This window comes from Tyto alba, unplaced genomic scaffold, assembly GCF_018691265.1.
Source record: "Tyto alba isolate M040663 unplaced genomic scaffold, T.alba_DEE_v4.0 Super-Scaffold_1000006, whole genome shotgun sequence".
Taxonomy (NCBI): Eukaryota; Metazoa; Chordata; class Aves; order Strigiformes; family Tytonidae; genus Tyto; species Tyto alba.
In genome coordinates, this window is record NW_024881272.1 from 17,409,286 (window position 1) to 17,435,790 (window position 26,505).

The following is a 26,505-nucleotide window of genomic DNA, read 5'->3' on the forward strand; positions in this document are numbered from 1 at the left end:
TGATGTGTGTTTTAGTCCTGCAAAACCACAACGCACTGATTGCTGGGTTACCCATCTCAGAGGTGCCCTGGAATGAAAATCTCTGTGTTCTACCTTAAGGTCCAACGTGGCTCCTGACCATAGGAACTTGGCTGGAGATTGGACAGTTATGGAAACACTTGAGGATCCCATCACACCTGGTGGCCTCAGGAGGCCACTCAAGGATTCAGGGGAGCCTTTTGCACCTGCACAGGAAGTCTTGGCTGCATATTGGTTCCACATTGCCTTTACTTTCTGGAGAGCAGAGAATATGTAAACTTTAGCTATAGCAAATACATAAAACAAGAAAGATATCGAATACTCTCAGACAGAATATTGATGTCCATTTATTTTCTTATCCACATAGTATTTTGCTTTAAATAAACATTTCGCTGAGTCTGATCTCAAAAGTGATAGAACTATGAACGCAATAGAATTTGGAATTTCATTTATCCCTTATTATCAGTATTATCCAGAAAAAAATTGTTGCTGTTTCTCAGGTGTTTCCTCAAACACTCTTACTAAGATGACCTCCTGTTTCCTAATTATCATTTACAACTAGGAAAGATGTCATGAACTTAATATATGCCACAATTTCCTCACTTAGCCTGGCTTAGCACAGAGAATAAGCTCGTCTTCCCTACGCTAGATACACAGATGTATTTAGATTTGCTCACAGCATTCTGTTCTCAGGATTTTAGGTATTAGTTCCTCTTCATCTTTCCAAGTCCATGCTGGTTTTTGCTGCCGTTTTTGGTTGCTTGCCAATTAATTAATATCCTTGTCATAGCACACTGTCCAGAACATAACTTTAATCCAGCTGCAGCCCCAGCACCGCTGAACATGTGTTGCAGCAATGTCATTTCTGTGCCGTTTCTTCTAATTGCAGCTCTCATGGTAGGAGATTCACATTCAGTTTATAAACATTTCAATTAAGGTAATTAAACTTTAAAGGAATCTTAGTACTTGGCTCTTACCTATGGCTTTGGCAGATTTTTAGAACCACAGGAGAGAGAAGCAGGAAACTCAGTGGCACCACTGCTCCTCTACTGTTTTCCTTAATTTTAAAATATTTTTTTTTTCATTTTCATTAAGAGCCCATTGCATTTAACATTTTACTTCTGCCTTTCATTCTTTTGTAGAGTGCTACAAGAAGTACTTCATAGGCATATGCTTGTACAAACACCTTTTTAATTTATCTTCCCAGCCCCCCCCCCCCCCCAAAATCCTCTCCAGGTTTTAAATAAATAGCTATCTGGACAAAGGAATAACAATGTGTTGTTCTACCCTTGATGTTTTGGTAAAAACACCATTAGCAATAATTTTCCTTTTTTGGCTATTAAACTTATGCAGTGGTTAATTGTTTTAGTGCCTGCTGCAAGGAGCTGCTCAGTGCTGTGGGTAGCAGGAAAGCTTAACAAGCTGAAGTTGTTTAGAAAGTTCACAATAGATAGTTGACATATTTTTGCTTGTTGTCAGCTAGTGCTCTCGTAAGACCATAGACAGCATGAGTGAACGTAGGAGGAAACAATACATCTGCAGACACTGGCAGACAGCATTGCTTGCCGAATTTGGCCACAGTTCCTTTAGATAAATAATTTCTTGGTGACGTACTGTGTTGAAATTATATAAACAGCAAAAATTACTAAGACGTGGGCCCCAGGGTCTTGTGAGTTTCAAGATTTTCTGCAATCAATATCTGACATCTGCAAATATTTTTCTCTAACAGCTGATTCCAGGAACAGAACAACTTTACCATTACTTTCTATATATTCAAGATTTTGAATATATTGAAATAATGTTTCTTCAGCCCCAGTCCTGGTCAGGACCTTTGCACTAGCACAGCCACCAGCTCATATGAGAAGGCTTATACAAAAGTTATGAAAGCAGCAATATTTTCTCAGAATGGCTTGTAACCTCTTACAGCAACACCACCATTAGCATTTCAATAAACGTACATGGAAAACCACTGTATTAAGTTTCATTCTCCGGAACTATCAAGGGTTTTAGAGTAACTTCTGCTGAATATAATGTAATTTACTTTGCACATTGAATGTACAGGGTTAGAGGTTATTAAGGTTGTTTTTCCTACTTAGGACAAGACAATAGCTAGCTTCTAATTCTGTGGTAAGACTTCCTTGATGATTAAGATATTTCCACTATGGCAGTCATATACCCTAGAGCTATCTGAAAAGTGTTTTCTACCACTGAGGAATTTATGCAGGAAACAAATGTGCATAATTCTTCCTGAACGGAAACATCCTCCAGGAAAACATTACCTGACTAATTTTTATAGAAGCATCTCTACACAGTCTTTTGAAGTTATAAAAACAAATCCTTTATTCACCAGATATTCTTTTAAAAAAATCAGTTTCCATAACAGAAACCAAACCTATGCATGTCACACAAGACATACTGAAGGCAGTAGCTGTATGCAAAATGAGTAACTGCATTTATTACTATTGCCTAAATAGGAAAGACCAGACAGGAACAAAAATACACTTTTAAAACAGTTATGCTTTTCTTTTGATGATATAACCTCTAGCACCTGGTCCCTCCTCTAGCAACACTCCTGAAGTAGTAAGTGTTCTCTGAAAATAGTCTGAACAAAATTGATACACTTTGTTCCATTTTCAGCCCCCATGTACTAATCAGGATCAAAGCAGAGATGTGCAAGTATGGAAAAAAGTCTCTCAAGTACTTTATTTCAATCCTACCTTAAGGCAAATTTGTAAATTTTAAGGGAATATCTCAAGAATGAAGCATAGAGCTTGTGAAACTCTTCGTAGTTTTTGATCAGAGTTAACTTTCTCAGAGAACAGGTGTGCACAGCAATAACCCCTCAGAAGTATCTTAGGATAAGACCATGTTAGTAATGTTTGTGTAATTTTTACATCTGCAAGTATTTCTTAAAGTAAACTGACATTTGCAGTCCAACTGTTCAAGACAAAATTTCAGTAGTTCTGTGCACAGTGTGATGGTATTTCAATGAGTGTAAATCTTGAGGGCAACAAGGTAAAACTACCTCAGTATCTCATTTCCACATGAAATATATGAAAGTAATAATAGAATATGGTATCTTCTCAGAGCCTCATGTCTTTAAAAAAAGGATGCAGCAAAGCCTCTTTTGCAGTTATTCTTGTTGCAGGGTTTAAGTCTAGTAGCTTATCAAGTAGGTCATATGCTTCATCAGGAACCTGATCCCATCCTTTCATGTCTGTTGCCTTCATTTCCAAAGCACCATCACCTTCCTGAAAGCTCTTTAAGTGCTGAGTTTGTTTTCCAAGTGTCTCAGGAGCACACTGTTTGTCTACTGCAACTGGCAAAGCTGAGTCATTTAGAGACTTGCTGAGCACTTCACCCTGGGATCTCTTACAGCTGCTATTTGTTCCTCTCAACTTCTCACAGAGAGTTCTTAAGTTTTGTGCTGGGACAACTTGGGTACACAGAACTGATTTACCTAGAAAAAAAGATTTTACAGTGACATTTTATTATATTTTCTATGCAACTGTAACATCCAAGTTTGTTTCAGAGAAACTTCATGTCTGGAAGTGTAACCAGCATTAAATAGAAAAAAAATTCAGACTTCTCAGAAAACCACATCCAAACCCCACCCCACTCCTCCAAACCAGCCGTGCTTTACAGCAATAGCCCCAGCGAGTCAGAGGGATAATAGTCTCAGTTCTGTGCAGAACAAAGCTGTTTGGGTTTGTTCAAGGAATTCTGCAGTGACAGGTTGTCACTCATGCCACACACCATCTTTTTGCATTTCACTGTCATTTTAACAGAACTGAAGAAAATTAGATACTCCGATTTTTAAACCTCTGGAGAATGAAAATCGATGCTGTCAGTTATACTTCCACGTAGCAAGTGCTGCAGCATTTGGCCTGCAAACAACTGGGGGAATGGTTATTTTAGTTTTTTCTGTGTTTTATGGTAGTTTTGTTTTTTTAAACAGACCATCTGTTGTTGTTTGGTTTGGTTTTTTATTGTTTTTTTTTGTTTGTTTTTTTTTTTTACTAGCCCTTTGAGGGGGAAAAAGCAAGGTTTACATCATCTAAATATTATTGACTGCAGCCTCCTGGGCAAAATTTTGCAGGAATAGAAACACTGCCTCAAGAACTCTAACCAAATGCCAGTAGAAAACATTTAGTTGGCATATTTCAACTCAAGTGGCCCTGACTTAGTGAAATGCAGTAGATAGGATGGGAAACCTATGGCATGAAATACCTCAAATACAAATTATAGAAGACACAAAAATACAAAACTTTCTTAGAACTCCATATACGTAGACTACTACTTTTAGTGTTTTACATGCAAAAAGTGTGACTGGCCTCCAAGACGACTCCCAAACATAATTTTTTTTTTTAATCAGTTTGTAAGTCACTGCAATAAATAGCAGACCAAGCATATATTTTCCCCTTTTCTCCACAATTAAGGTTTGCATACCAAAAGTTTTAGCAGCCTGAATGGTTTCTCTGGATCCACGAACTGTCATGATTTGTGCCAAAGCAGTTAAATCATCACTTGCTTTGTAAAATGGATACCGTCCACTGAGCAAAGAAAGGAATACAATTCCTGCAGACCACATGTCAATTGCTGCAATTGAAAGCAAACTTTGTAATAACTAAACTCACAATTTCATCATAAACAAAATCACAACTTGCTTTAAAAAGAAATTATGATCTGAAAAATTTCTATCAGAAAGAGTTTGGTCACATAGATAACACTTCAGTAAGCACTGGAAATTAGTATAATTAGACTGACGAATAATTTCCTGCTTTGATGCAGAGGGAGTGTTTAAGCTTTTCCATAGAATTTTTCATGAGTAACTCCATTAACTTGCTAAACTTAAAATGTACCAAGAGTGTTTGAGGCTTTTTTACCCTGGGACATGACGGGGTGAAAAACTTGCTAGTTTTGATACTTATTTAAGTTTGCTTCATATGAAGAAAACCTTATATAAGGATCATAAATAAAAAATAATTCATAAATGAATGTGAATCTGAATTTTTCTGGGACTGAGGCTGCCACAGTTAAGCAGTAGTAAAAAATTTATCTTACTATGAACTTTGTTCCTCTCTAATATGAAATCACTCGACAAGACAGCCAGTTTAAGAACTGTAATAGGAGTTATTCATCACTTTCATTGTGTTATGAGGAGTACAGAGAGTACTTTGGGGATAGACGCCAAAGCATGATGGAAAATTTAATACTGAAAGTTATGAGAATACCTGTCTGCCATAATTTTTTGGCTCACTAAGGTGCACATTTTGAGAGATGGCAGGGAAAGTGAAAGAGTGTGAAGGATTCTCAAACTCTAAAGAGAAAAATTAACAATTGGGAAATAAAGCCATAGTTATACTTCTCTTCAAAAAAATAAGTAGTAAAATAGGCAGTAATTAATTTGGACATTTTAGTTAGAAAGACTACTACCACAGGACTTTGGGGGGAAAAAAAAAAAAAGTATTAAGCGGACTTCAGTTGCAAAACCAGATTTTAAGCCTTTTATTAAAAAAAATAAAAATCCAAGTTAATCATTTGGCACAATTTACAGTGGAAAAATGTTGTATCTTCTTCATAGTTCCTGAAAAAGAATTTTAGTATTACTGTATCACTGTTGAAAAGATCATACTATCTGTTTGAAGCGTGCCTCACCCTGAGTATGTGGTTGGGAAATCTGGAGTCATCAAGGTCAAGGCCTTTGAAGAAGTTTAACTACTTAACTGTTACTGAAATTAATAGACATTGTATGACTGAATGGCTCGTATATCCTGGCCCTACAGTTCTGGTAGAGCTTGGATCATCATCAGACTGCAAGCTCCTGTGCAATGATATCAAAATCACGAATACTCTCTATGCTTTTGTCTAGTGTTACTCAACTAGTGAGGCAGACCAAGGAAAGGGGAGAAGAGGGACAAACCAAGTTAAAGTGTAACTGGATTTGTCTAACGTCAGTTTAGGAGCTTAGGTTGTATTCCCTGCACTGTGAACCTGGGTCAGATGCACTAAGGTAGCTCTGTAAGAGAGTCAGCTGGATCCAGCTGGTAACTTCATCTTAGCACAGAGACCAGAACTAGTAGTAAGATTGGAAAGAATACAAGGAGGTGACTACAGCAAACTCAAATGGAAGTGGACAAGATTTGTTAGTTCAAATACAACAGAATCTCATAAACATTAGTATTAGTCTACCCAGGTCTAATTAAGGCCTCTGGTGACATACTGCAGGAGCTTGGCACCGCTGACTCAGTGCTTTTAGGGCTGTCTGTGCCACACCCAAGGGTTTCCAGTTTTACCCATATTTTCTGTAATCCTGTTCTGCATTACCCTAGAGAACAGAAAACTGTCTGAAAGCATATTTAACACCAGCATGTGTCCAAGATTTCCTAGGTATGTCTTCTTTCTGCCTAAATTCTGTCTAGACAGAGATTGTCTAAGTTTGTCCTGGATTTCTGGATGTCTTCTAGCCCATAAAGCTGGCTGCTATAGCACAGGCACGGCAACTCCAAACAGGCTGCCATACCCCTTGAAATCCCAGTCGTACCCACAGATCAGATGTTGTTTAAAGTAACACTAATCTAGGGATAAGATGATCAAATGTATCGTTGTGTCTATTCTGAGTGTGTATGCACACTTTAAGTACTGAAATTGATAATTTTCTCAAAAGGTATTCAGCAAAAAAGTGGCTGAAAACTGTTATTTTAAATCCCATTTTTGAGGACATTTGTATTTATCCTCCTTTATCATAAGTCAAAACTCCTGGTGATGCACCAAATTTTTAACAGGTAACTTTGTTTTTACTGGTCCTCCATTCTCCAGGTAGGTACAACCTCTCCCATCCCACTTGCATCAGCTAATGCATTGACCATCCCTCTGCTCTGTCCTGATATTTACCCAGACCTCTGAAACTTATTTACTAGATAAATACTGACATTTATAGACCAACTATTTAAAGAACTAGCAAAAAGGAAAAATTCTGATAAAGAGTATTAACCAACACTTTCTAAACTACATTTGCAATTATACCATTAACTATGCCTGCTATGAGAGCAAACTGTATGTAACAATCTGTCTAGAAAAGTCTAAAGTACATCTTCTCCCCAAGATGTGTTCAAGTAAAATCTTGACTAAATAAGCCAATAAACCAAGAAACTTGATAAAAACTAGTTTTGTTTCCTTTTAAAACTCATTATATTCAACTCCTGCATATGGTTTTACCCCTCAAATTAATAGACATATCCAAGTTTCAAATACAGGAAAAATATTCCTAAGTTTTTCTTACTCTGAATAGTAAACGTTTAATTAAAATCAGGAAATGCTTGATTAAGTGCTAGAAGGGATCATAATATGAATTTCACATGTAAACAAAACCCCTTCCATAAAAAAGACAATGTAATATGCATAAATGAGAAGGATCAAAAGGTGAAAAAATGCATTAGTTTCAGTCTGTTGTGCAGTACCTGTGGTCTGGGTGGGGCATTTTGTTAATACTTCTGGTGCTCTGAATCCAGGTGTTCCTGCCCTGGGAGCAACTTGCTGACACCTTGTAATAAAAGACAAACGTGTTTAGAAAATAAAAGGTCACAAATAAGTTCTAATTATAATAATGCTTAATATTATTTTTAGAATATACTTGTGTAAGATGTGTAAACAGCCTAACCTTGCCTTATTCAAGTTTTATATAAATTTGAAGCACCTTATACTCTTCTAGCATGAAATTATGTTGCATAATAGCCTTATAAATTACATTATTGTATTTTTATTCTATTATCTAGCATAAGGTAATCCCACAGAAATACTTATTGCATATCTCACTTATAATGATATTTTTTTTAGTTTCATTCAACAGCAGCATCATTTTTGCTAAAGGCTTGTTTTCACAGGACACTTGAAAGTTGAGACTAATTAACCAAAGGCAAAAAATGCACTAGATTCTTGAATGTGGATGTTCTGGCTTTGTATTAGTCCACAGCAAACTACGGTTCACTATTTCTGAGTGTTGACAAGAATTTACTTTTCAATAGATTAACTAAAAGGTGTGAGCTTATTATTTAAAAAAAAAAAAACAAAAAAAAAAAACCACAAAAAAACCCACAACAACTTTTCAGAGCTTTCTTGTGTGTCTTAAAGTGTCTTCCTTCTATGGGCCACTTCTAAGTCTGGCAAATTCCTCATGTTTCATACTTCTGAAATTAAATTGATATTACCATATGTTGACAGTCTGGAAAGAGAGGGACCCCACAGGTTCATGACTATGCCTAGTAAGCAGAATTCTCTGAATTAATCTGTGTTCTTAATGTGTAGATAATAGCAGATCATAACCAAAACTAACTCCAAATGGATCAACAGAGCTATTAAGATTCTCTAACCTATTATTAAAATGTAAATGTTATTTTTTAAATTAACAGATACAAAACAGTCATGTTCCCTTTTTATTCTACACTTCATGATTTCCAGAATCCAAGCCATTGGCATGATTTAGGCCTATTAGACTGAGGACAGGTTGATGTATTGCCTTCTAAGTGGTGTAATTAACTCAAGTGATTTTCTACAACACACGCAGGTGGATAATTAAATACAACAACAAAGTCATTAATAGTGAATCTCTCTTGCTGCAAACAGCAGTGAACCAATTATTCCACAAATTCCATGAGCTATTCTTATTTAAAAAGAGCATACTCAGTGTTTTAAGGGTTGCACAGATCAAATGCTATCTTTCACCTACTAAATCAGCTGTCTAGTAAATCTAAGTTTCTGAGCGTGCTTGACAGCATAGCAGACAATTTTACATTATCAAAGCAAATTACCTTGAAAGGCAAACACTGCAAACTTTATCCGTTGCGTAACAGTCACAGGTCAGGTTTGAGGGACAACCACTGACAGCTTTCCTGGCTGCCCCATTGCTCACTGTTTTGGTAGAAATAATCTTCTTCTTTGTTACTAACTTCCTAGATGAAACATCTATCATCTTTGATTGTTTTATGAGCTGCAATGTAGAGATTTTAGAAAAGGTGACATATTTAAGAAGCTTACCTTTACATATAAATAGGCCAGTTCCTAAAATACTAAGACTGAACAGGTGCTCATGAGCAAGAAGCTGCAGTTTTATAACAGAAGACAGGAAACCTTTTTAACAATATCATGACATCTATAAAACAGACACTGGAGCTTTCCAAGTACCCTGATTTCCACCCCTTCCCCTTCAGAAAACATTTTTTCAGTGTTCACTACAAACCAACATACATTAGGTATTCTGAAACTACAAGACAAGGATTTTTCAAGTTAGTATGTTTCAAGAATTCTTTTGGTTCAACATGAGAATAAAAAAAAATGTATATGAAATGCCAGAGCAACACACAAGGCCCTACCTAATTCTACAGTAAGATGATCACTGTTGCCCAAACCCTCTAATTCAATTGGGGTTTCCCCTCTATCATATTAAATACTAATTACAGAAAGTACAGAAAAATACTTATTACAAGTTTTCTCTCTAGCTTCGACTGCAAAATAAAAAGAAAAAAAAAAGAAGTTTCACAAGCTAAGTATATCTTAGTTGCACACATACATGTGTAGGAAAAAAGATAACTAGCATACAAACAGGATTAGCTTGGGAGACAGCTATATAACTAGTTCTTTAAGAGTTTCAAAAGGGACTGAAACAGAAATGAAAAATTCTTTGAGTCTTTCAGCAAAGACACACTTAATAATCTGCTCAAACTTTTAGTCCCACAGCATCCTGGAGTCCAGTCTTACAGAACCACCAGTTCTATAATTTTTTAAATACATAACGGATTGCTCTTACTGATGAGTCATACTTCTTACTTTTGTACTTGAGTTCTCCTGGTATGTGGAACTATAGACATTGAAATTCCTCTCTCCAAAGACAGAGCGCTGGACAGAATGGTGAATGGAATCCTCCTACAATACCAACAAAAAGGACAATAAGGATCCTATCTAACACACAGTCAGCTGGATACTGACAGTTCAAAAAAAAAAAGTGTGAAGTGACATAAAACAAGAACAGCTGCATGGTAAGTCATTTTCAGGCATCAGTTTACTGTGGATGAAGAAAACATGGTCTAGTCAGAACAGCAAACATGCTTATAAAACTAATCACACCTCAGAAGTGCCCCAAGACAATCTGGATGTCATCTGTACTGCATTTGTTATGCAACTAATAACTAAACATAGATGAATAATTATTGGCTTGGGGAGAAGTTCCACAGTACATGTCACTTAAAAAAGATTTAAGGCTGTCTAAATAGTAACCCATGCTAGGGTTTTATACAGCCTTCAGCATTGTATTAGATGTTAACACATAACAAATGATGCCAATAGGGTTATATAAAACTAGCCACTTTGATATGAAAACTGTATCTGTGCATCACGTTAGGACCCTGCAAGACATGCAGGCACAACTTTTGTTCAAGTATTACAACTCCCCCTGTTGGATGAAGTAATACATTAAACATACAACAATATTAATGAAAAAGACTGAGAACCTTTCCTCCTCTTCCTTGTTTAATCTGTATTTTTGAAAGAGAGCTGGACCTTTTATCAGCTGCTTTTGAGGCTGACTGTTGAGCTATCTGTTTAGGTGCTGTGACACTGAGAGAAACCCCATTTCCCAAGGCTATGGTGGGATTATTTTGCAAGCAACTTCCCTGCTCGTCTTCAGAGGAGGCAGTTTTGAGAAGTTCAATTTTCGTATCAGGGGTTCCTTGTGCCAAGCCAAAATCTACCAAAGCATACCTGAAAGACAGGGATTTAGAATCAGGAGTCACAAAGTATCCATCAACCCTTCAATTTCCTATTCACTACGTGCTTACTTACCTTTCTTTCACATTTTACTCAGTATGTCACTTATCTGTGCTGTTGACAGACAGCATCACAGTCCTATTTTCCTCCTTCTCCTCCTCTTGTCCTATCCTCTCACTGTTTTTACCCTATAACCATCTTACTTCATTGTTTCTTGTACCAGAATCTTCTCAAATGTATACTTTCTCCAGTGATGTTAAAAAAAAATATATCCCCAGCAATTAATTTCTGGGGTTCTTTGAATCCTACAGCTCTGAACCTTCAGCCAACAGTCAAGTACAAGTGACTTCACCCTTGCAGGAGTCCCCTGGGCAGAGGACAAATGTAGCAGTGAATGAAGACAGACAAGACTAACAATGCTGACAGTTTTGCCAGACCTCAAGCAATATTACTGGAATTTACTTCAGCCTTCAAACAGGTAAGACTACATTAGTTCACACTTCAGATCTGTCTTTTATTATTTTTTGCTACAACCAGTACAGAGACAATCCAGCTGTCTCTGGGTCTCAGACAAACTCAATTTCATGGCTCCCACACACAAAGGTAGAGATTAAGGCTCAAACAAATGCTGGAAGAGCAAAGCAGCAGTACAAATTATTTTGACAGATTAAAAAAAAAATTTAAAAATCAGTATTTCTCAAATTTTTAAGCTTGTGGTTTGACAAGATATAATCAAATCTCCCCTACAAGCTTTCACTAAATAATATTCTAGAATCATTTAGGTTGGAGAAGACCTTTAAAATCAAGTCCAACCATAAACCTAACACTGCCAAGTCCCAATAAACCATGTGCCTAAGCACCACATCTACACATCCTTTAAATACCTCCAGGGATGGTGACTCAACCCCTTCCCCTGGGCAGCCTGTTCCAATGTTTGACAACACTTTCAGTGAATAAATTTTTCCTAATATCCAATCTAAACCTCCCCTGGCACAACTCAAGGCTGTTTTCTCTTGTCCTATCGCTTGCTACCTGGGAAGAGACTGACATACACCTCGCTACAACCTCCTTTCAGTTGTAGAGAGCGATAAGGTCTCCCCTGAGCCTCCTTTTCTCCAGGCTAAATCACCCTATTTCCCTCAGCTGCTTCTCATAAGACTTGTGCTCTAGACCCTTCACCAGCTTCATTGCCCTTCTTTGGATGCACTCCAGTCTCAATTGTACATAGCACAATACTCACCAATACAGCTCTAGGACTGCTAGCACTGACACAGTACCTTATTCTATCCATTTCAGCTTCACAAAATAGCAGTACTCTGCTTTTTTACAGTCTTTAAATATTGTAACTTGCAAGAAAAAAACCCAACCCTACTAGTTATAAACATTAATTCAATGTAAGGTGAAAACAGCCCAAATGCAACTATCTTACCTGTACCAGTGTCACTCTATCCACAAGTAAGAATTTACAAGTATCAGCCTATATACCACAAGCCACTATTAGCTTTCTTATTAAAAAAAAAAAAAAAAAAAAGCTGATTTTAGTCTTATTAAAAAATGTAGTATTTTTACTCAATAGTAAAATCTTCATTTTTTCAGGTATTTGTCATTCTGAGGCAGATATTACATTAAGTATGAAAAAAAAAAAATTCCTTCCCTCCTCAAGTCCCTAAACACCGAAAGAAAAATTTTACAAATAAAAAAACCCCTTTTTTAGTTTTATTACTTACACATATGTTAGGCAGCTGGAAGGAAAAAAAAAAAAAAAAAAAAAAAACAAAAGCCTAATTGATTCTGTTCTGCCAAGGCACACATCCCCAAATGAGATCACAATATGATTATCTGGACAGACTTACTCTTTTAGCTGCCTGTTGTAGAGGAAGTTACTGGGCTTGACGTCACGGTGAACAATACCGAAGTGATGAATGCGCCTCAATGCTTTAAACAGATTAAACATGTATTCCCTCACTTCTTCAAAGGAAAGGGAATTCAAAATGTCCTAGAAGATTATTTGGATACTACAATTATGCAACTGTTTTCAATTAAAAGTTTTGCTACACATAAAATGTCTGGGACTCACCAGGAAGGATTCATGTTCCAGATATGGCATAACAATAACCACATGGTCATTTTTCCTAAAGCAGTATTTTACTCCCATAACGTTATCTTGTCCCCTAAAAGAAAAGTAATGTCACCAAATAAAGACCAGAAGATTAATGTTTATTTTCTGTTATTTCTTAAAAACTTCAGTCAGGATTTCCGTTATAATCTAATTTATATTTTGATAGCAGTCTCATTCTGTTGCCTCTCATTGCTATGTTCCATTTGAGTTCTGCAATTTGTGACGAGGGCTCCACATATTACTTGTGGGGCCATGGTTTGTAGTTACTGCTCTAATTGAATGTAGGATCTAATCTTCGTGATACCAACTACTTCGAGGGTGCTATTCAGCACACTCAAGCAACAAGTATTCATTTCTAAAACCACGTTTTCTGATGAAGAGATTACTTTTTCCAGGCATTTCAGGACTGGAATATTTGTTATCACAGAGATACATCATAGAACTTCTCAGATGGAAAATACAGCACCACCCGCAAACTGAGACTAGCAGAAAAAGGCATCCGTTACACGGAAGACACTCCATTTCTTATTTGCTCTTGATAAAAAGAATATTCAATTCTGCAGTTAAAAAAAAAATCAAGCAAAGTGCCAAAACTTAAAATAAATAAATACAGACCAGTAAGACAATGTTCAGCAGTTAAGTCATGACAATCATAACTTTTTTATGTACCCTGCTACTGTGAGGCACTGAAGTTCAGCAGCAATTCGCAGAGGGTGACTGGTTGGAATCAAGTGCTTCAGAGCCATTTTTTCCTCATATCCTGTTTGTAGTTGTGCTGTGGCCAAGTAAACTGAACTAAAAGTACCTGTAAAGAAGGGAGAAAAACACTGTCTTCAGCATTTTTAATTAGGTCAATTCAGATTTTTACAGAAGTGATCTAACTGTTCACAAGCCTGCAGTATACTTGATACTACATCAAAAGCATATTCTAGAAGAGAAAAAGGAGTTCCTTTTTTCTACTGCTGAATTCAGTGATCTTGTATACAAGTTTTTTTATGTCAGTAAAAATGCAAATGTAACACTGTCTAACCTGCCTGAGACACAGAGCTCTTTGAATGTAAATTTCCTATCTTTGATTTGCTTTCTTGTTTAGGTAGCTTACTTTCATCTGACATCTAACTCCCCTCTTCCTATGATGTAAGTGGGCTATATAATGTTAATCTGGAAAGCACTGCCTTTACTATTCAAAAAACTTCTGAAATTACTATATTTTTCTTAATTCTGTTACCTTATCTACAAAGTAAGACTTCCCACATGATATGTAACTTCACTATTTGTTTGCCCAGAGCATTACCACACAGAGAGTGCAATAGACTCATTTAAGAATATTCAGCCTATATGCTAAACGTACCCACCCATTTCATTCTAAGGATATCCTAATATACCTCTTAGGAGGTTCATTTATCCTAATGATCTGAGCTGAACATAGATTCTTCCATGTGAATAAACAGTACAAATTACTTTTTATTATTTTTCAAATAACAAATAATAAAATATATTTTTTATTATTAAAATTATTTTGATAATTTTAAGTACTGTGTTTGCATTATGCTAGTTCAACAGTCTGTAAATGCATACATACATCAAAATGTCAGCAAAAACTCTAAATATTTCTTGCAGTCATAAAAAAAAAATCTAGAGTCCCATACATTCATCAGAATTGATTATAGCAACAAGGTTTACCAAGTTGACCTCAGACATTATTTTTGGTGGTGAGAACTGCTAAAATGAAAGTGACTCCAGAGTAGAATCCTAAATTGAAGCCTGTTGTCTCATAATGCTGCAGAAGTGCAAGTGGTATCTTTTAAAAGCATTGTTTGCTCCCAAGAGCAAAATCAGGGTACTATTCATGAACAGATATTTTGTTTAATTATACTATCTTTATTATGATAGGCAGAACTCGTTTTGTTTTCTTTTTGAAATTTTGTATTGCTGTGGTGAATGGAGTAGAGGGTTTTGAGGGGGTAGGGGAGTGAGACACAAACTTTTAGCCATCTAGCCTGCCATCACAGGTATTCCATCACAAGACAGCTGCAAAACAATCCAGCTTCTCATCAACATCTTTATTTGAAAGTGTGGAGTGTCACAAAGCATTCCAGAGATCAAATGTGTAAAGTTCTAAGAAGCGCTGAAACCCCACACTCAGAAGTACCAAAGAATCTGTTTACAGTCATGCCTAACGTTCATTGAAGGTATCTGCAGTAGTAATTGTTGAAGGCAAGGTATACACAAGTGTTCTAAAATTTGATACTGTATGTCTTAAAAAAAAACTTTTTTTTTTTTTTTAAATCAAGCAGTTATAATCTTTCAGTCTCCTCCTCCAGTTCTGCCCACAGCGTTTCAGTGGAAACAAAGACAATTTAAGAACAGTAGTTACGTATACCAAAACACAGCTGCATATAAATAGATTTCTTGTGTAAAAGAGAAAAAGAATGGAGTGTTAGGACTTATTTACTCAAATCTACCTCAAAATTTGAAAGGCTTTAATATACCAGATTTTCAAGAAAATATCTTGAAAATGACCCTAATTAACACACCTGTATGCTTAGCAACATATTAGAATTCCTACAGAGATCAAGAATTAAATCAAAAAGGCATTTGGCTTAAATTGCATAGATTGGGATCTTGGATTTATACCTTTTAAGTTAGAAATAACAAAGGAACTCTAAGCCTAAGCAAGCTAAAATAAAACATTTACCTTCTCCAATTTTTTCCTTAATTTTGAACACATTAACAAGCTGTGGCACTGCTTCATAAAGTTTTTCAATATCTTTTTTTATTCCTGCTGTGGAAAGAATGTGGAAAGTAAGTTAGGAATTTTATTGCTTGATTCAATATCTGATCTATATTTGAGATCACAAATCACACTTCAGTTCATAGGACTGTGAATTCACATAAACACAGGAAAAACAGCAGAGAGGTATCTATCCCTGTTGACATTACCATCTGCATACTTGATAGTATTAATGTTCTTCATCACACTACTTTTTATGCTGCAGCATTTAAAAATCTGTTTGTTTTTGTGGTTTTGGTTTTTGTTTTTTTGTTTTTTTTTTTTTTTTCACTTATCTGCTCCCTAGCAGTTCCTAAGAGGGCAAGAGCATTCTGGTTATAAGACATCAGATTACAGCTCATTGATAAATGTTATGAAATTGACGTTGCAGACCTCATGAAAAAAGACAAACTATAATAGTTGTTTCTGTAAGCACTGGAGCACAGCCTGTGGATGCAAATAATTATATATTTTTTTTTAAGATCAGTAATGTAGTCTTTCACACTCTTACTTAAACACCAAAAAACATGTTTGCTCTGCATTTAAATTGCTGCACTTTGTGCTGTGATCACTAGATGGCATGACAAGGATGTACTGTATTACTTCAAAATATTATGTAGTTTTCCATTCAGTTTACAAATTCTTGTCATTCAAGTGTTCTCTATACCCTGAATAAGAATTCCGTTCTTTTGAAGCGATGAACTATGTAGAGGCTGTGACTGATTTCTGTAAAGCAGGGGGGAAAAATGTTTTATTATACAGAACAGTCAATCAAATGGAAGAAAAAAAAAGGTGTATACATTTTTCATCCTAAAAATAAATAATAAATTAAATTCAACATAAATATATAAATGGTGTTATAAACATAAAAATATACTATGCTTTATCAGGACAGTAAGTCATACACAATGAGAATAATTTTCAAAATATCACTGATACGCTAGAAATAAAATACGGTTTAGATCACTTTATGCAGCAACAAAATCTGAAGTCTGCCTAAAGAACCCTTTCTTCCTGGTAAAAGCCCAGTAAATTAGTTGGTAAGTCAAGTTACAGTTAATTTTTGATTGTAAATTTTTTTATTTCAAAAATGTATAAAAACCAACATACCAAAAATACTTCTGAGAACTGAAGCCTGCTGCCTCTCTTACTATCCATTTACTTATTTTCTTCCTTTAGGTTGTCCCCTACGCTTCTCAAAGTTGTTTTGTTCTAAGTCATTTCAGGAGGGATATTTCAGGAATAAAAAAAAAAAACCCTCTATGCTACCCACCAAAACAGCTAACATACATTTAAGATACATTTGATCACCAAATAAAAATAAAAGGTTAATCAGTTCTGCTAGGAATCATATTTAAAAATTTTTAAAATATCCTAGGATAAAATGACCAGATTTATACTAACAGTCAAGATGTACAGGATTCTGTATCTAATAATTCCCAAAGGAAAAGGCTAAGGAAAACTGGTCAACTGTACACTTATTCTGGCTATTCTCCAATTTTAGAAAGCCAGATTAAGTTAAACACCTTGAAAAGTAAGAAATTGAAAGTTTAAGGAATTACTTAATTTTCCTGTCAGTATAGTAAAAAGTTCTGTTGAAAATAACACTAAAAATTCAAGAAGTTACTACCTAACGTTATTTTAATTGATAGCATGAATATTGCCTGTGTGCCAAGAACTTTATTGATAAATTTATTTATTATTGCTGTAATTCTTGTTGTTTTGTCACTAAGAAAGTTGATAAAAAGCTTTATCATACAAAAAGTGGTATTTCCAGTTAGTTTGTACAGTAATTTCAACTTTTTGCACAAATGCTCATGTATTACAAAACAAATGTAAGACATTCAAGAACACTTTCTGAAATCTTCAGAAATTACAGGAAAGGGCAAAGGCTGATATTTGTACTGTGTTTCATTTTCCCCAGGAATACTCCAAGATGTTAAGAAATAAAACCACATAACAGAACTATAAAGAACTTAACATCAAAACGTTATTATTGCATTAATCAAAGACACAGGCCTTTCCTCTTGGGAAGATAAGCCTGTTAGTGGGTTCTGAAACATCCTACACAAACATTATCCCAAGAGGTCATTAGTCACAGGACAGAGCTAGAAGTCTGTTTTCAGTAGTGATACAGTTCTAACAGGCTCTCTTAGAACAACATTGTTTAGAACTAGTTTGCTAACTTGCTCCAAATAAAGCAACTTACAGTTTTATTCCAATACTTACATTTTAGTCTGACTTCTGATGACAGCTGCTTAAGCTCCAGTTTTTAGTAAAAAAAAAAGTGTACTGACAGTAACCTGTAGCATAATTTGCACTGGAATTTCTCCAGTAAAGTTGCTTGGTTAGGAAAAAAGGTCTTAACTGGCAAAAAGCAACGTTCCTAACAAGGACTCAAAAGGCACATCTTTTAACTCTTTAGAAACCGGCACATTTCTCCTTACCCATAACAGGTTTTGGGTTGTTTTGTGCCACCAATCTAATTGTCCTAAGGTAGATACTAAGTCATGAAAAGCTCCCTCACTAACTGCTGTAGAATCTGCCAAATACTCTGTTTTGTCTGACACTGAATTCAGGTTCCTGCCTGAACAAAGTTCACTGCTGTCTGGGCACTAACAGCGGGGTGACACAGGCTGCGGATCCTAGGCCTGAGTAGTGCCCACCCAAGGCACTGAGAGCAGTTAGTAACTCAGCACAGCTTCTTGTGTGAAAGGTGCTGAAAAGTGATAGAAACAATCAGTGACTGTCCTTGTTGACAGACAGCAATACAAGCATCATCTATTTTCTTCTGGGACCTGAATCCCCAGCTGGATACAGACAACAGTCATTGTACCATCAGTGTGTAATAATAATAATAATGTCCAACATTTTCTACAGGCATATTTTAAAGTGATTTCTTTACTTCCTAGAACGAAAAGCATTTGTAAAGTGAGACAATTAAATGCTATTCAGCATCATACTATGCAATGCTGGGCATGGATGTGCTGAGGACTGACAGAGGACTATCTATTTCTAGGAAAATAAGTAGTCATTAAATATATATAAGCTGGCTGACCATCCACAGTTACTGTGCAAGCACTGCACAGAAAGGCCAGATTGAAGTACATTCACAAAGAGACCCAAAAATGAAAACAAAACCACTGTTGGAACACATGTTTATAGTTCAGCTTCTCTGATAAGAGTGAACAGTGGCTTTATGCACATAGAAACATCTAAAGATATTTAAGGATAAGGCTGGTGATTATACGTTAAAAGGCAAAGTACTGTTTTTGTGTACTTTGGTCAGAGAATTTTATTCTCAAGGACTGCCTTTTTTGAATTCTGGTATATAATAACATATTCTGCAATAAGTAGTAGGGTTAGCGACTTGTGACAAACTATTGCTGCTGAAATTTTGTAACACACAAAAAGCAAGAATAAATTTAAAATCAAAAGCCACCTCAAACATTTTAATGTCATTATTTTTTTATACAATAGGATCATATACAGACAAGCTTACAACTTATGCTGAAACTTCCTGAAGTGATGAAGAAGCATGTTAGCAACAAAATGTAATGTTAGCCATCTCTATTTTAGCAGGTACCTGAAAGCTTGCTGTTCTGCTCATGCTTCCCATGGAAGTCTTCAGCCTGATGAGGGTGCTGTTCATCATAGTGAGACTTCAAAACTGTCTCCATCATAAAACAAACCTGAAGTAAAAAATCCAAGACTTTGAGGACCACTTCTGGACACCTGGGGGAGCAAGCATATCTGGTAAAACACTTCCTGGCCCTGCACTGAGTTCCTGAGATGAGATTTTGGGAGTCTGGGGAGTACCTCTGTGCTACCTAAAACAACAAAGCATCACCCATAATCCCAGAGAAAAACTAAAGCAGTAAACCCACTATCTCTAGTAAGACAAAAAAGGGAAAGGGAAGACTGCAAGATAAGCTGAGACACAAGTGATTTTCTTTCATCTCTTGTGTGTCTCCTCATTCACATTAAAGCATTATCTTTTCCCTGAAATTTGCTTTGAAAGCCAAGGAACTGATGCACACAGAAATAGCTGTATTGCATACTGCAACGGCACCCATACAAAGACAGAAAACTGGAAAAAAATTATAAGAGAAAAATTTATCATCTCAGTATGAGAGATTTCTCTCTTCTAGATATGATCAACAAAAGACATAATTATTTGTTGCCCTCCTCCATAACAAGAAATAATAGCACATGCTTATATTGAAATGCTTCTTCCCAAATCTTGGAAACACTGTAAATAAAACTGTAAATTACTAAAGTGTACTAATATTGTATAACCAAAAAACCCTGAAAATCTTATTTCATGAAGAAAAGAAAGGCAGAGAGCCCCAGGGCAGGATAACCGGTGATAAATGAGCCTGGAAGCGCCACTGCTTACAGTTGCCCAACACTAGTTCCATTCAAAGATCTTCCTTGCTTGTAACTTCACCAAACCTTCAAAGTTCTAGCTGAACTTTTCCACACAGGGGAAATGTATTCTAAAAAGCTTCAAATGAAAAGATTTATCTGTTTCAGCTATGGAGCTAGAAATATATTTTCCCCAAAGAATTCGAGCTACCTTCAGTGCAACAGGACAGGGACAGGCAACAAACAGCCTCTTTTTTTGAGAGCTTTGCTGTAAAGTGGGACTTGGAAACTAATGGAATGAGATTAGAGATATTTCTAGTCTCTCACATGTAGACACTCCCTCTGCTAGTGCTGAGTAGGCAGATAATCCCGTTCCAAATCTTAAACAGCATGGCCTCATTAACAGAATAGAGCATAAACTACTACAGGAACACACACCCCCGCCGCTCACCACAGCCTACTTGCTCCAATTCAGCCCCACGCCAGCCTCAGCTCTAGCCTCTTCCAGTTCAAGGCTGGCCACAAACACCTTGTTTGGAAAAAGAAAATTAATGCTCCCGTCTGCCTGCAAACTGCCATAGGAACACATTCATGGCTTGCTGGCCACGAGGAGGGTGAAAGGGGCTTGATAATTCAAGGTATCATTTCCATTCATTTATGTTAAACACACAGGCTACTATCTGCAGAAGTGAATACTTCAAATAATTGAGTATACTAAAAAATGGTTACTAATTTGGAAGTGGGCTTGTCAGTTATAGAATGGAAAATCAAGCAAAGTTTGATTCAGTCAGGTATGTAGTTTTTACATTTAAAAAACACTCAAAAGACACCATTAGAGATAAAAAATTAAGAAGACCAAAATGATCCAAGCTTTCAGCTCAGGGAACTTTCTTGCAGTTAAATCACATCTCAAATTAAAAAAAAAAAAAAAAAAATCTCCAGAGTATCAAAACAAGGAAAAAAACACCAAAAAACAGACAGGGACAGATTCAAACAGCCCACTTAGCTTCAGCATCTTTTGAGTCAGATATTTGAACCTTGCACATAGAAACTCGTGATACTGCTGCTGAATCCCTGGCTAAAGCAACGCTGCTAACAGGAACATGGTCCGCGGCCAGGGAAATGCAAAGCTCCTTTCGGTGGGAACTTACAGACACCCCTAGGAAAAGCTTGGCATGCCAAAAATAAAAGTTGATATGAATATCTCTGTCATTTAATAAAAGCAGGCGTTGTGGCTGGGTGAAGCCTTGCAAAAAGTTTAAATTTTATGCAGATACACAATAAATCCGTCCACTACAAGCACAGAAGTCGCACATCCAGAATTTCAGTTTGCGCTGATGATGCCAACGCTGCCAGACAAAAGGAAAACATCGGGGCTCGCCTGGTTGACAGCCCCGGGCAGCGACTCCCTCGGCCGAACCCACGTCCCGTGCTTGCACCGTGCGAGCGGTTGTAACCAGGTGGTGAGGGATCCGCGCGCGTTTGCGTGGGGCCCCCGGATGCCCCCCAGGGAGCAACCCCTTAGCACCCCTCCGCCGGCCAGACGCCCGTCCCGGCCACGGGAACTGCGCCCCGCGGGGACCAGCCAGGACTGAGGCGGGGAGGGGGGGGAGCGGGGCCTCCCCAAAGACGAGCAGGCCGCGCCGCGTTGGGTCGGGTTGGGTCCCCTCGCAAGGCCCACGCGAGATCGGCGCCCCCGGGCCGCCACGGCCGCAGCCGGGGCGGGGAGGGGGGAAAGGCGGTGTGGGGAGGGTTGGTTGCGGCGCGGGCAGGGCCGGGGGGGGGTTCGCGCGGGGACTCACGCGTGGCGCGGGCTGCCGCGGCGCGCCGGGGTTTTGCCTGCTGCCGCCTTTTCCCGGCCACCCCTCGGCCGCCAATCCCGGCCCGGGGCGGAAGCCGCAGACCCCGCCAATGGGAGCGCCGGTCGGAGGAAGACGCGCTGCTATTGGCCGGCCTGTGGCGGAGGGGCCCGCCCAGAGCGGCCCGGGGCGCTGCGCGCGGCGCGGCGTGGCGTGGCGTGGCGTGGCGTGGCGTGGGGCGGTGCGGCCGGGCCGGGCCGGGCCGGGCCTGTCCTGTCCTGTCCTGTCCTGTCCTGTGCGGGGCTGCGAGTGGGGCCGGGGGCGCAGGGGAGCAGACCGTCCGCTGGCGGGGCGGTGGGTGAGGGCCGGGCCGAGCCACGGCTGCAGCCCTGCCGCCCCACGCAACCGTGGCCCGGCTCGCCCCCGGTCGCCGGCGCGGGCTGCGTGGAGCGGTAACGAACATCGCGTGGCGGGGACTGAGCGAGCGGTGTCCCGCCGGCGTGGGTAGGCGGGGAGGCGGTTCCTCGGGGCCACCCCGCAGCGGGGTGACGCTCCGCCGCAGGCGCCCGGGCAGGAGAATGCGCGGCCGCGGCCGGTGCGCGCCTTGGGAGCCGGCACTGCGTGGGTCCGCTGCCCCACGCGTCGGGAACTGCTCGAGATACTCGTGCTCTGAACGGCAGCCTTCAGCCCTTATACGTTTTCTTTTCTTAGTGTGATTACTGCGAAATAATTGCAATCCCTGGGAAAGATCTTGTTAGCTCTGATACAGATTCAGTTAAGTAGTCGAGAGTCAGTGAAACGACTCCGTTTACATCAGCGATAACGGAGAACATAACTTGCCTTGCAGCTTTGCCTTACTACCCGATCACATAACAAAAGGGATTGCACAGAATACACAACTAAAAATAAATATGCATCGCGATTCTGGTCTGCGCTGTAGCCACTGACCAACAGTGAGCAGGACTAGGAAAAGAGGCTTTATTGGAATTATGTTTTGCTGTTTTTTAAAGTGGTTGGGTTTTAGTGAAGCCAATGCAGCTGCATGTTTGTAAATAATTTAGCGCTTTTTGTCTTTTATCCATTTTGGTCATTATTTCTTTTAAGATAAAACAACATTGTTCTTGTTAAAGACCAGCTCTCCTGCATTTCATAATGCATAGAGCTCTTGCTTACCTGAATATGAACTATGATACTCTTGTTTATTACATGCTTCATGTAGAGATGCCTGACTGCACCCCTTGGTAAATAACAACCAAGCCTGGGGTTGCCAGAGTTCCCAAGGCAACAATGTAACTTGGCTATTGATGCGCCTAGGTTAGCAAAAACGTTAAAAGCAAAAACAGGTTCCACCACTTCTGCTAACTTTCGTTGTTTCTTATTACACAGTTTAGAAGGAGGGTGTAGAAACAAGTTGCTGAGCTGATCTGGTGTTTTTTGGGGGGTTGTTTTGATGTGTGTGGGGGGTTTTCAACAGTTGTTCTAATTTGCACTTAGCCAAGTATGCTAACTCTCAATAATTTCAGTTAAGGGTGACAGTATTTAAAAGCAGATTATAGCAAACATGAATTAAATACGGGATAATAACAAAACAATGCAGGCCAATTTCTGTTATTTCTTTTACCCATGTAATCTTACAGAAGTTAGAAGGGCATCATAAACATTTATGAGTGCAGGCTTTTCCTAGTGCTAATGACAGGCACCTTCATTCTAAATTAACCTCCTGGGACAATCTTACCTGCAGTCATTTCTGAATACTGTATTGAACCATGGATTACTTTTTCAAATTAATAAGATGGTGATTATTTATGGGTTGCATATTTATCCCTGCTGCCTCCTGGCCAGGTCAGGGTTCCAGACAACCTCCTTGGCCTCCCTGCCTTGGAGTTGTCATCACATGGAATACCAAACCTTCGCTGTTTCTGTTCAGCTCCCGTTATTGGCATTTCTCTGTCAGTCATATCCATACCACCTTTCTCCCCATCACTTAGGCTGCATTCATACACAGTGAGAAATCTGTTTCATTATATGTTCTGCTCTACACTTTGTCTAGCTGTGGTTGCTTTCCCTGCAATATCTCGATTTATCTTGGTTCCAACACCTAAAATCATTTTCATATAGACACAGGTCATTTATCTACCTTGATCACTTGTTCCTCTCCATTTCCTCCTTTCTTATTGATCCAGATGCTTTGTGCTCTCTTGTGCTGTCTTTCCAGTGATTCTGGTTCTCCATCATGTCAAATTTACATTTATTTGTTCTCACAAACATAACTGCCCTTGTAATATAATCTAATACTGTCTCTTATTTTATTGTCCTACTCTTTTTAGTCTGCCAGAAATGCCAGACTTCATGCTTACCTTCATTTATCTCTCTAAAAAAGGCTTTCTACCTTCTCGCTTCTCCTCTGTTTAAGGAGGAAGTTCAGTCAAATTGGCTATGAGTCTCCTCGTACGAATATCTTCTCAAAAGTCACCTCTTCCTCAATGTCTTTCTTCATGTATATCTTCACAGGAGAGTGACAGGATGTGTGCCACTTCCACTCTATTTCCTCAGTACGTACTTAAATATCTCTAGCTTATTTTTGCTTTATTCAGAATGAATGTAGAATAGGTAAAAGCACAGCGTCTGCTTTGCTTCTGCATAGCTTCTGTGCATTTGCTACAGCACAAGACTCCTTTTCTGTTGGCTTGGCTAAGCAGAAACCCCTTCTTTGCTGTTGGGGCAGAGAAGGCTCCATCTTCTCATTCATTACTGAGCTTCCAGTTGTAACAATGCACCAAGGCAAGAACTTCTCTGAAGGAAAGAGAAGAAATTGCATCAACTGAATATGACAAACAAAGCAGCACGTCTAATGCTCTGCAAGCCAAACTGCTGCACTGTCTTCTCTTGTGGCTTTATCTCTGGGTTGGATCTGGAGGATGAGAAGCCAAATGACAAGCCAGGCCCATGCAGAACATTCCTTACAGCTGACAAGCAAATTGCCAAAGCCCATCTCTGGGAGCTTGCCAAGAAAGGATCCAAACATTGCTGTGCAGTTGCATCCATTGGTGCCAGAATCGGCAGCTGAATCAAACTTTTTGTATCTGCTGCTGACAGACCTAAAAGAATCCATGCTGACACTACAGCACATATATTAACCTCTTCCTAGGTCAATTAAACTAGAAGTCTCCCTGTGTTTGTACTGTCCTCCAGCCTTGAAAAAAGGTAAGCAAGATTTAGGAAGATAATTGATGAATGCATCCAGCACAGATAGAGGTAGGAGATCCTTATATCCCCCTGCTACAAAGAACATCTGCTCATAAATTAGAGACTTAGTAATTAGAAACTACTTAGAAATGAGCAAATCAAGGTGGTTATTGCCCTGGCAGTATTAAAAACAAAAAAATATATATAGACACAAAATTCAATTTTAATGATCATATAGACTGTTAAATGTATTATTCAGTCTTCATTAGCCTAAATGCCACATGCTTTACAACTTTTTATTCCTCTTTTTGTTAGGCAATATGAGTCTATGGCAAAATTTTGCTCTCTTGAGCACCAGGTTGAAACAAATCTCTTCATGCTGTTGTGCCCTTTAGGAATACTGTCAAATTCAATCATTCAGGACTCATGAGTCTTGCACTAACATGAAGAGATTGATTTGAAAATCAAGGGACTAAAGTACCTTCTTCTGTTTTTCATTTTCCATTTCCATACCTTAACTATTTTACAGGAAAGCTGAGATTGCCAGCTTTGGTCTCACATGCAAATGAGTACTTCCCAATGCTATGCAGCCCTAGAATAATGCACTTGGATGTGACAGTGACTGTCTCTGCCAGTATTTTCTGAACAGTTATATCTGAAATGTCAAGAATTATGGTGGTATCAGAAAATATACCGGAATATAGCAGCCTCTACAGCCAATTATAGGGAGTTAAAATAGATATAAAAATTACCTTGGGCAAAGATGCAGAGGAATTCTTGATCTTTCATAAACTGGGTCTTACTCAAACAAATTATGTTTTAATAAAATCAACAGAAGACATAGACCTAAGAATAAGAAATGGAGACTCTCCTACACATGGAAAAGTTTGAAAAGGACTGATGAGTCAGCTGATGTGTTTGCTGTAGCAAAAAGGGTTCATGCAAACCTTGACTTATAGAGTGCAGATGTTAATGGTGGCAACTTTTACGTGCATGTGCAAATTGCCCAGGGTGATTAAGGCATGGTGTGCACAGTTCTGATGCTCACATTGCAAGATGGATATGGAAAAAATGAAGTAAGTATAGAGAAGAGCTACAGAACGATCTGAAGTCAGAGAAAATGCCATGTAATTGAAGAACTAAAAACCTATATAATGGATCAAAAAGATTGAAAGGATGAGTTGATAACAGTGTATACATATAGGCACAGGAAAAAATATTGAATATAAGGGCCACTTAAACCTACCAAAGAGTGAAATAAGAAGGAATAATGCCCAGTAGCTGGAATCAAGCAAACTAAAGTAGTGTAGTCTTTAGTATCTAATTCAGTACCACTGACAATAAATAATAAATAAATAAAGTTAAGGGCTGCGGCTGATTCCTTGGCTCTTGATATCTTCAGATTGAGACTCAATGCCTTCATGGAAAACACGGGCTAGCCAAACACAGCCTATGTTGCATTTGTGTACAACGGGTTCAGTTCA

General features: G+C 38.3%; 1 protein-coding gene and 1 long non-coding RNA gene across 5 annotated transcripts; one reads left to right on the top strand and one right to left on the bottom strand.

Annotated features, from left to right (window-relative positions):
- Positions 1–2,332: 2,332 nt before the first annotated feature.
- On the bottom strand, positions 2,333–21,906 carry CDC7 (cell division cycle 7). 4 transcript variants are annotated; one of them, XM_033000816.2, is made up of 12 exons: positions 21,839–21,906; positions 19,255–19,360; positions 15,594–15,680; positions 13,565–13,700; positions 12,854–12,947; positions 12,630–12,772; positions 10,521–10,770; positions 9,841–9,936; positions 8,826–9,004; positions 7,479–7,561; positions 4,468–4,617; positions 2,333–3,478 (listed from the first exon to the last, which is right to left on the bottom strand). In XM_033000816.2, exons 2-12 carry the CDS (start codon positions 19,349–19,351, stop codon positions 3,102–3,104), a joined length of 1,692 nt encoding a protein of 563 aa, XP_032856707.1. In that variant the 5' UTR covers positions 19,352–19,360; positions 21,839–21,906; the 3' UTR covers positions 2,333–3,101. The 4 variants fall into 4 exon arrangements, with proteins under 4 accessions (XP_032856707.1, XP_042641825.1, XP_042641820.1 ...); XM_042785891.1 differs by having other exon boundaries at positions 19,255–19,403; positions 21,839–21,890; XM_042785886.1 differs by lacking the exon at positions 21,839–21,906 and adding an exon at positions 20,488–21,468.
- LOC116963545 lies at positions 3,384–19,359 on the top strand. The gene is made up of 4 exons (XR_004408265.1): positions 3,384–3,498; positions 9,902–10,049; positions 11,088–11,254; positions 19,248–19,359. It is a non-coding gene; the product is annotated as an uncharacterized LOC116963545 (long non-coding RNA).
- Positions 21,907–26,505: the final 4,599 nt, after the last annotated feature.

Excerpts from the sequence above, each read along its gene's own strand:
- CDC7 (XM_033000816.2), bottom strand. The coding sequence starts at position 19,351 with ATGATGGAGACAGTTTTGAAGTCTCACTATGATGAACAGCACCCTCAT. Across the intron at positions 10,771-12,629 it reads TACAACAGGCAGCTAAAAGA|GTATGCTTTGGTAGATTTTG; the intron begins GTAAGTCTGTCC and ends CCTGTCTTTCAG. Across the intron at positions 9,937-10,520 it reads AACAAGGAAGAGGAGGAAAG|GAGGATTCCATTCACCATTC; the intron begins GTTCTCAGTCTT and ends TTGGTATTGTAG.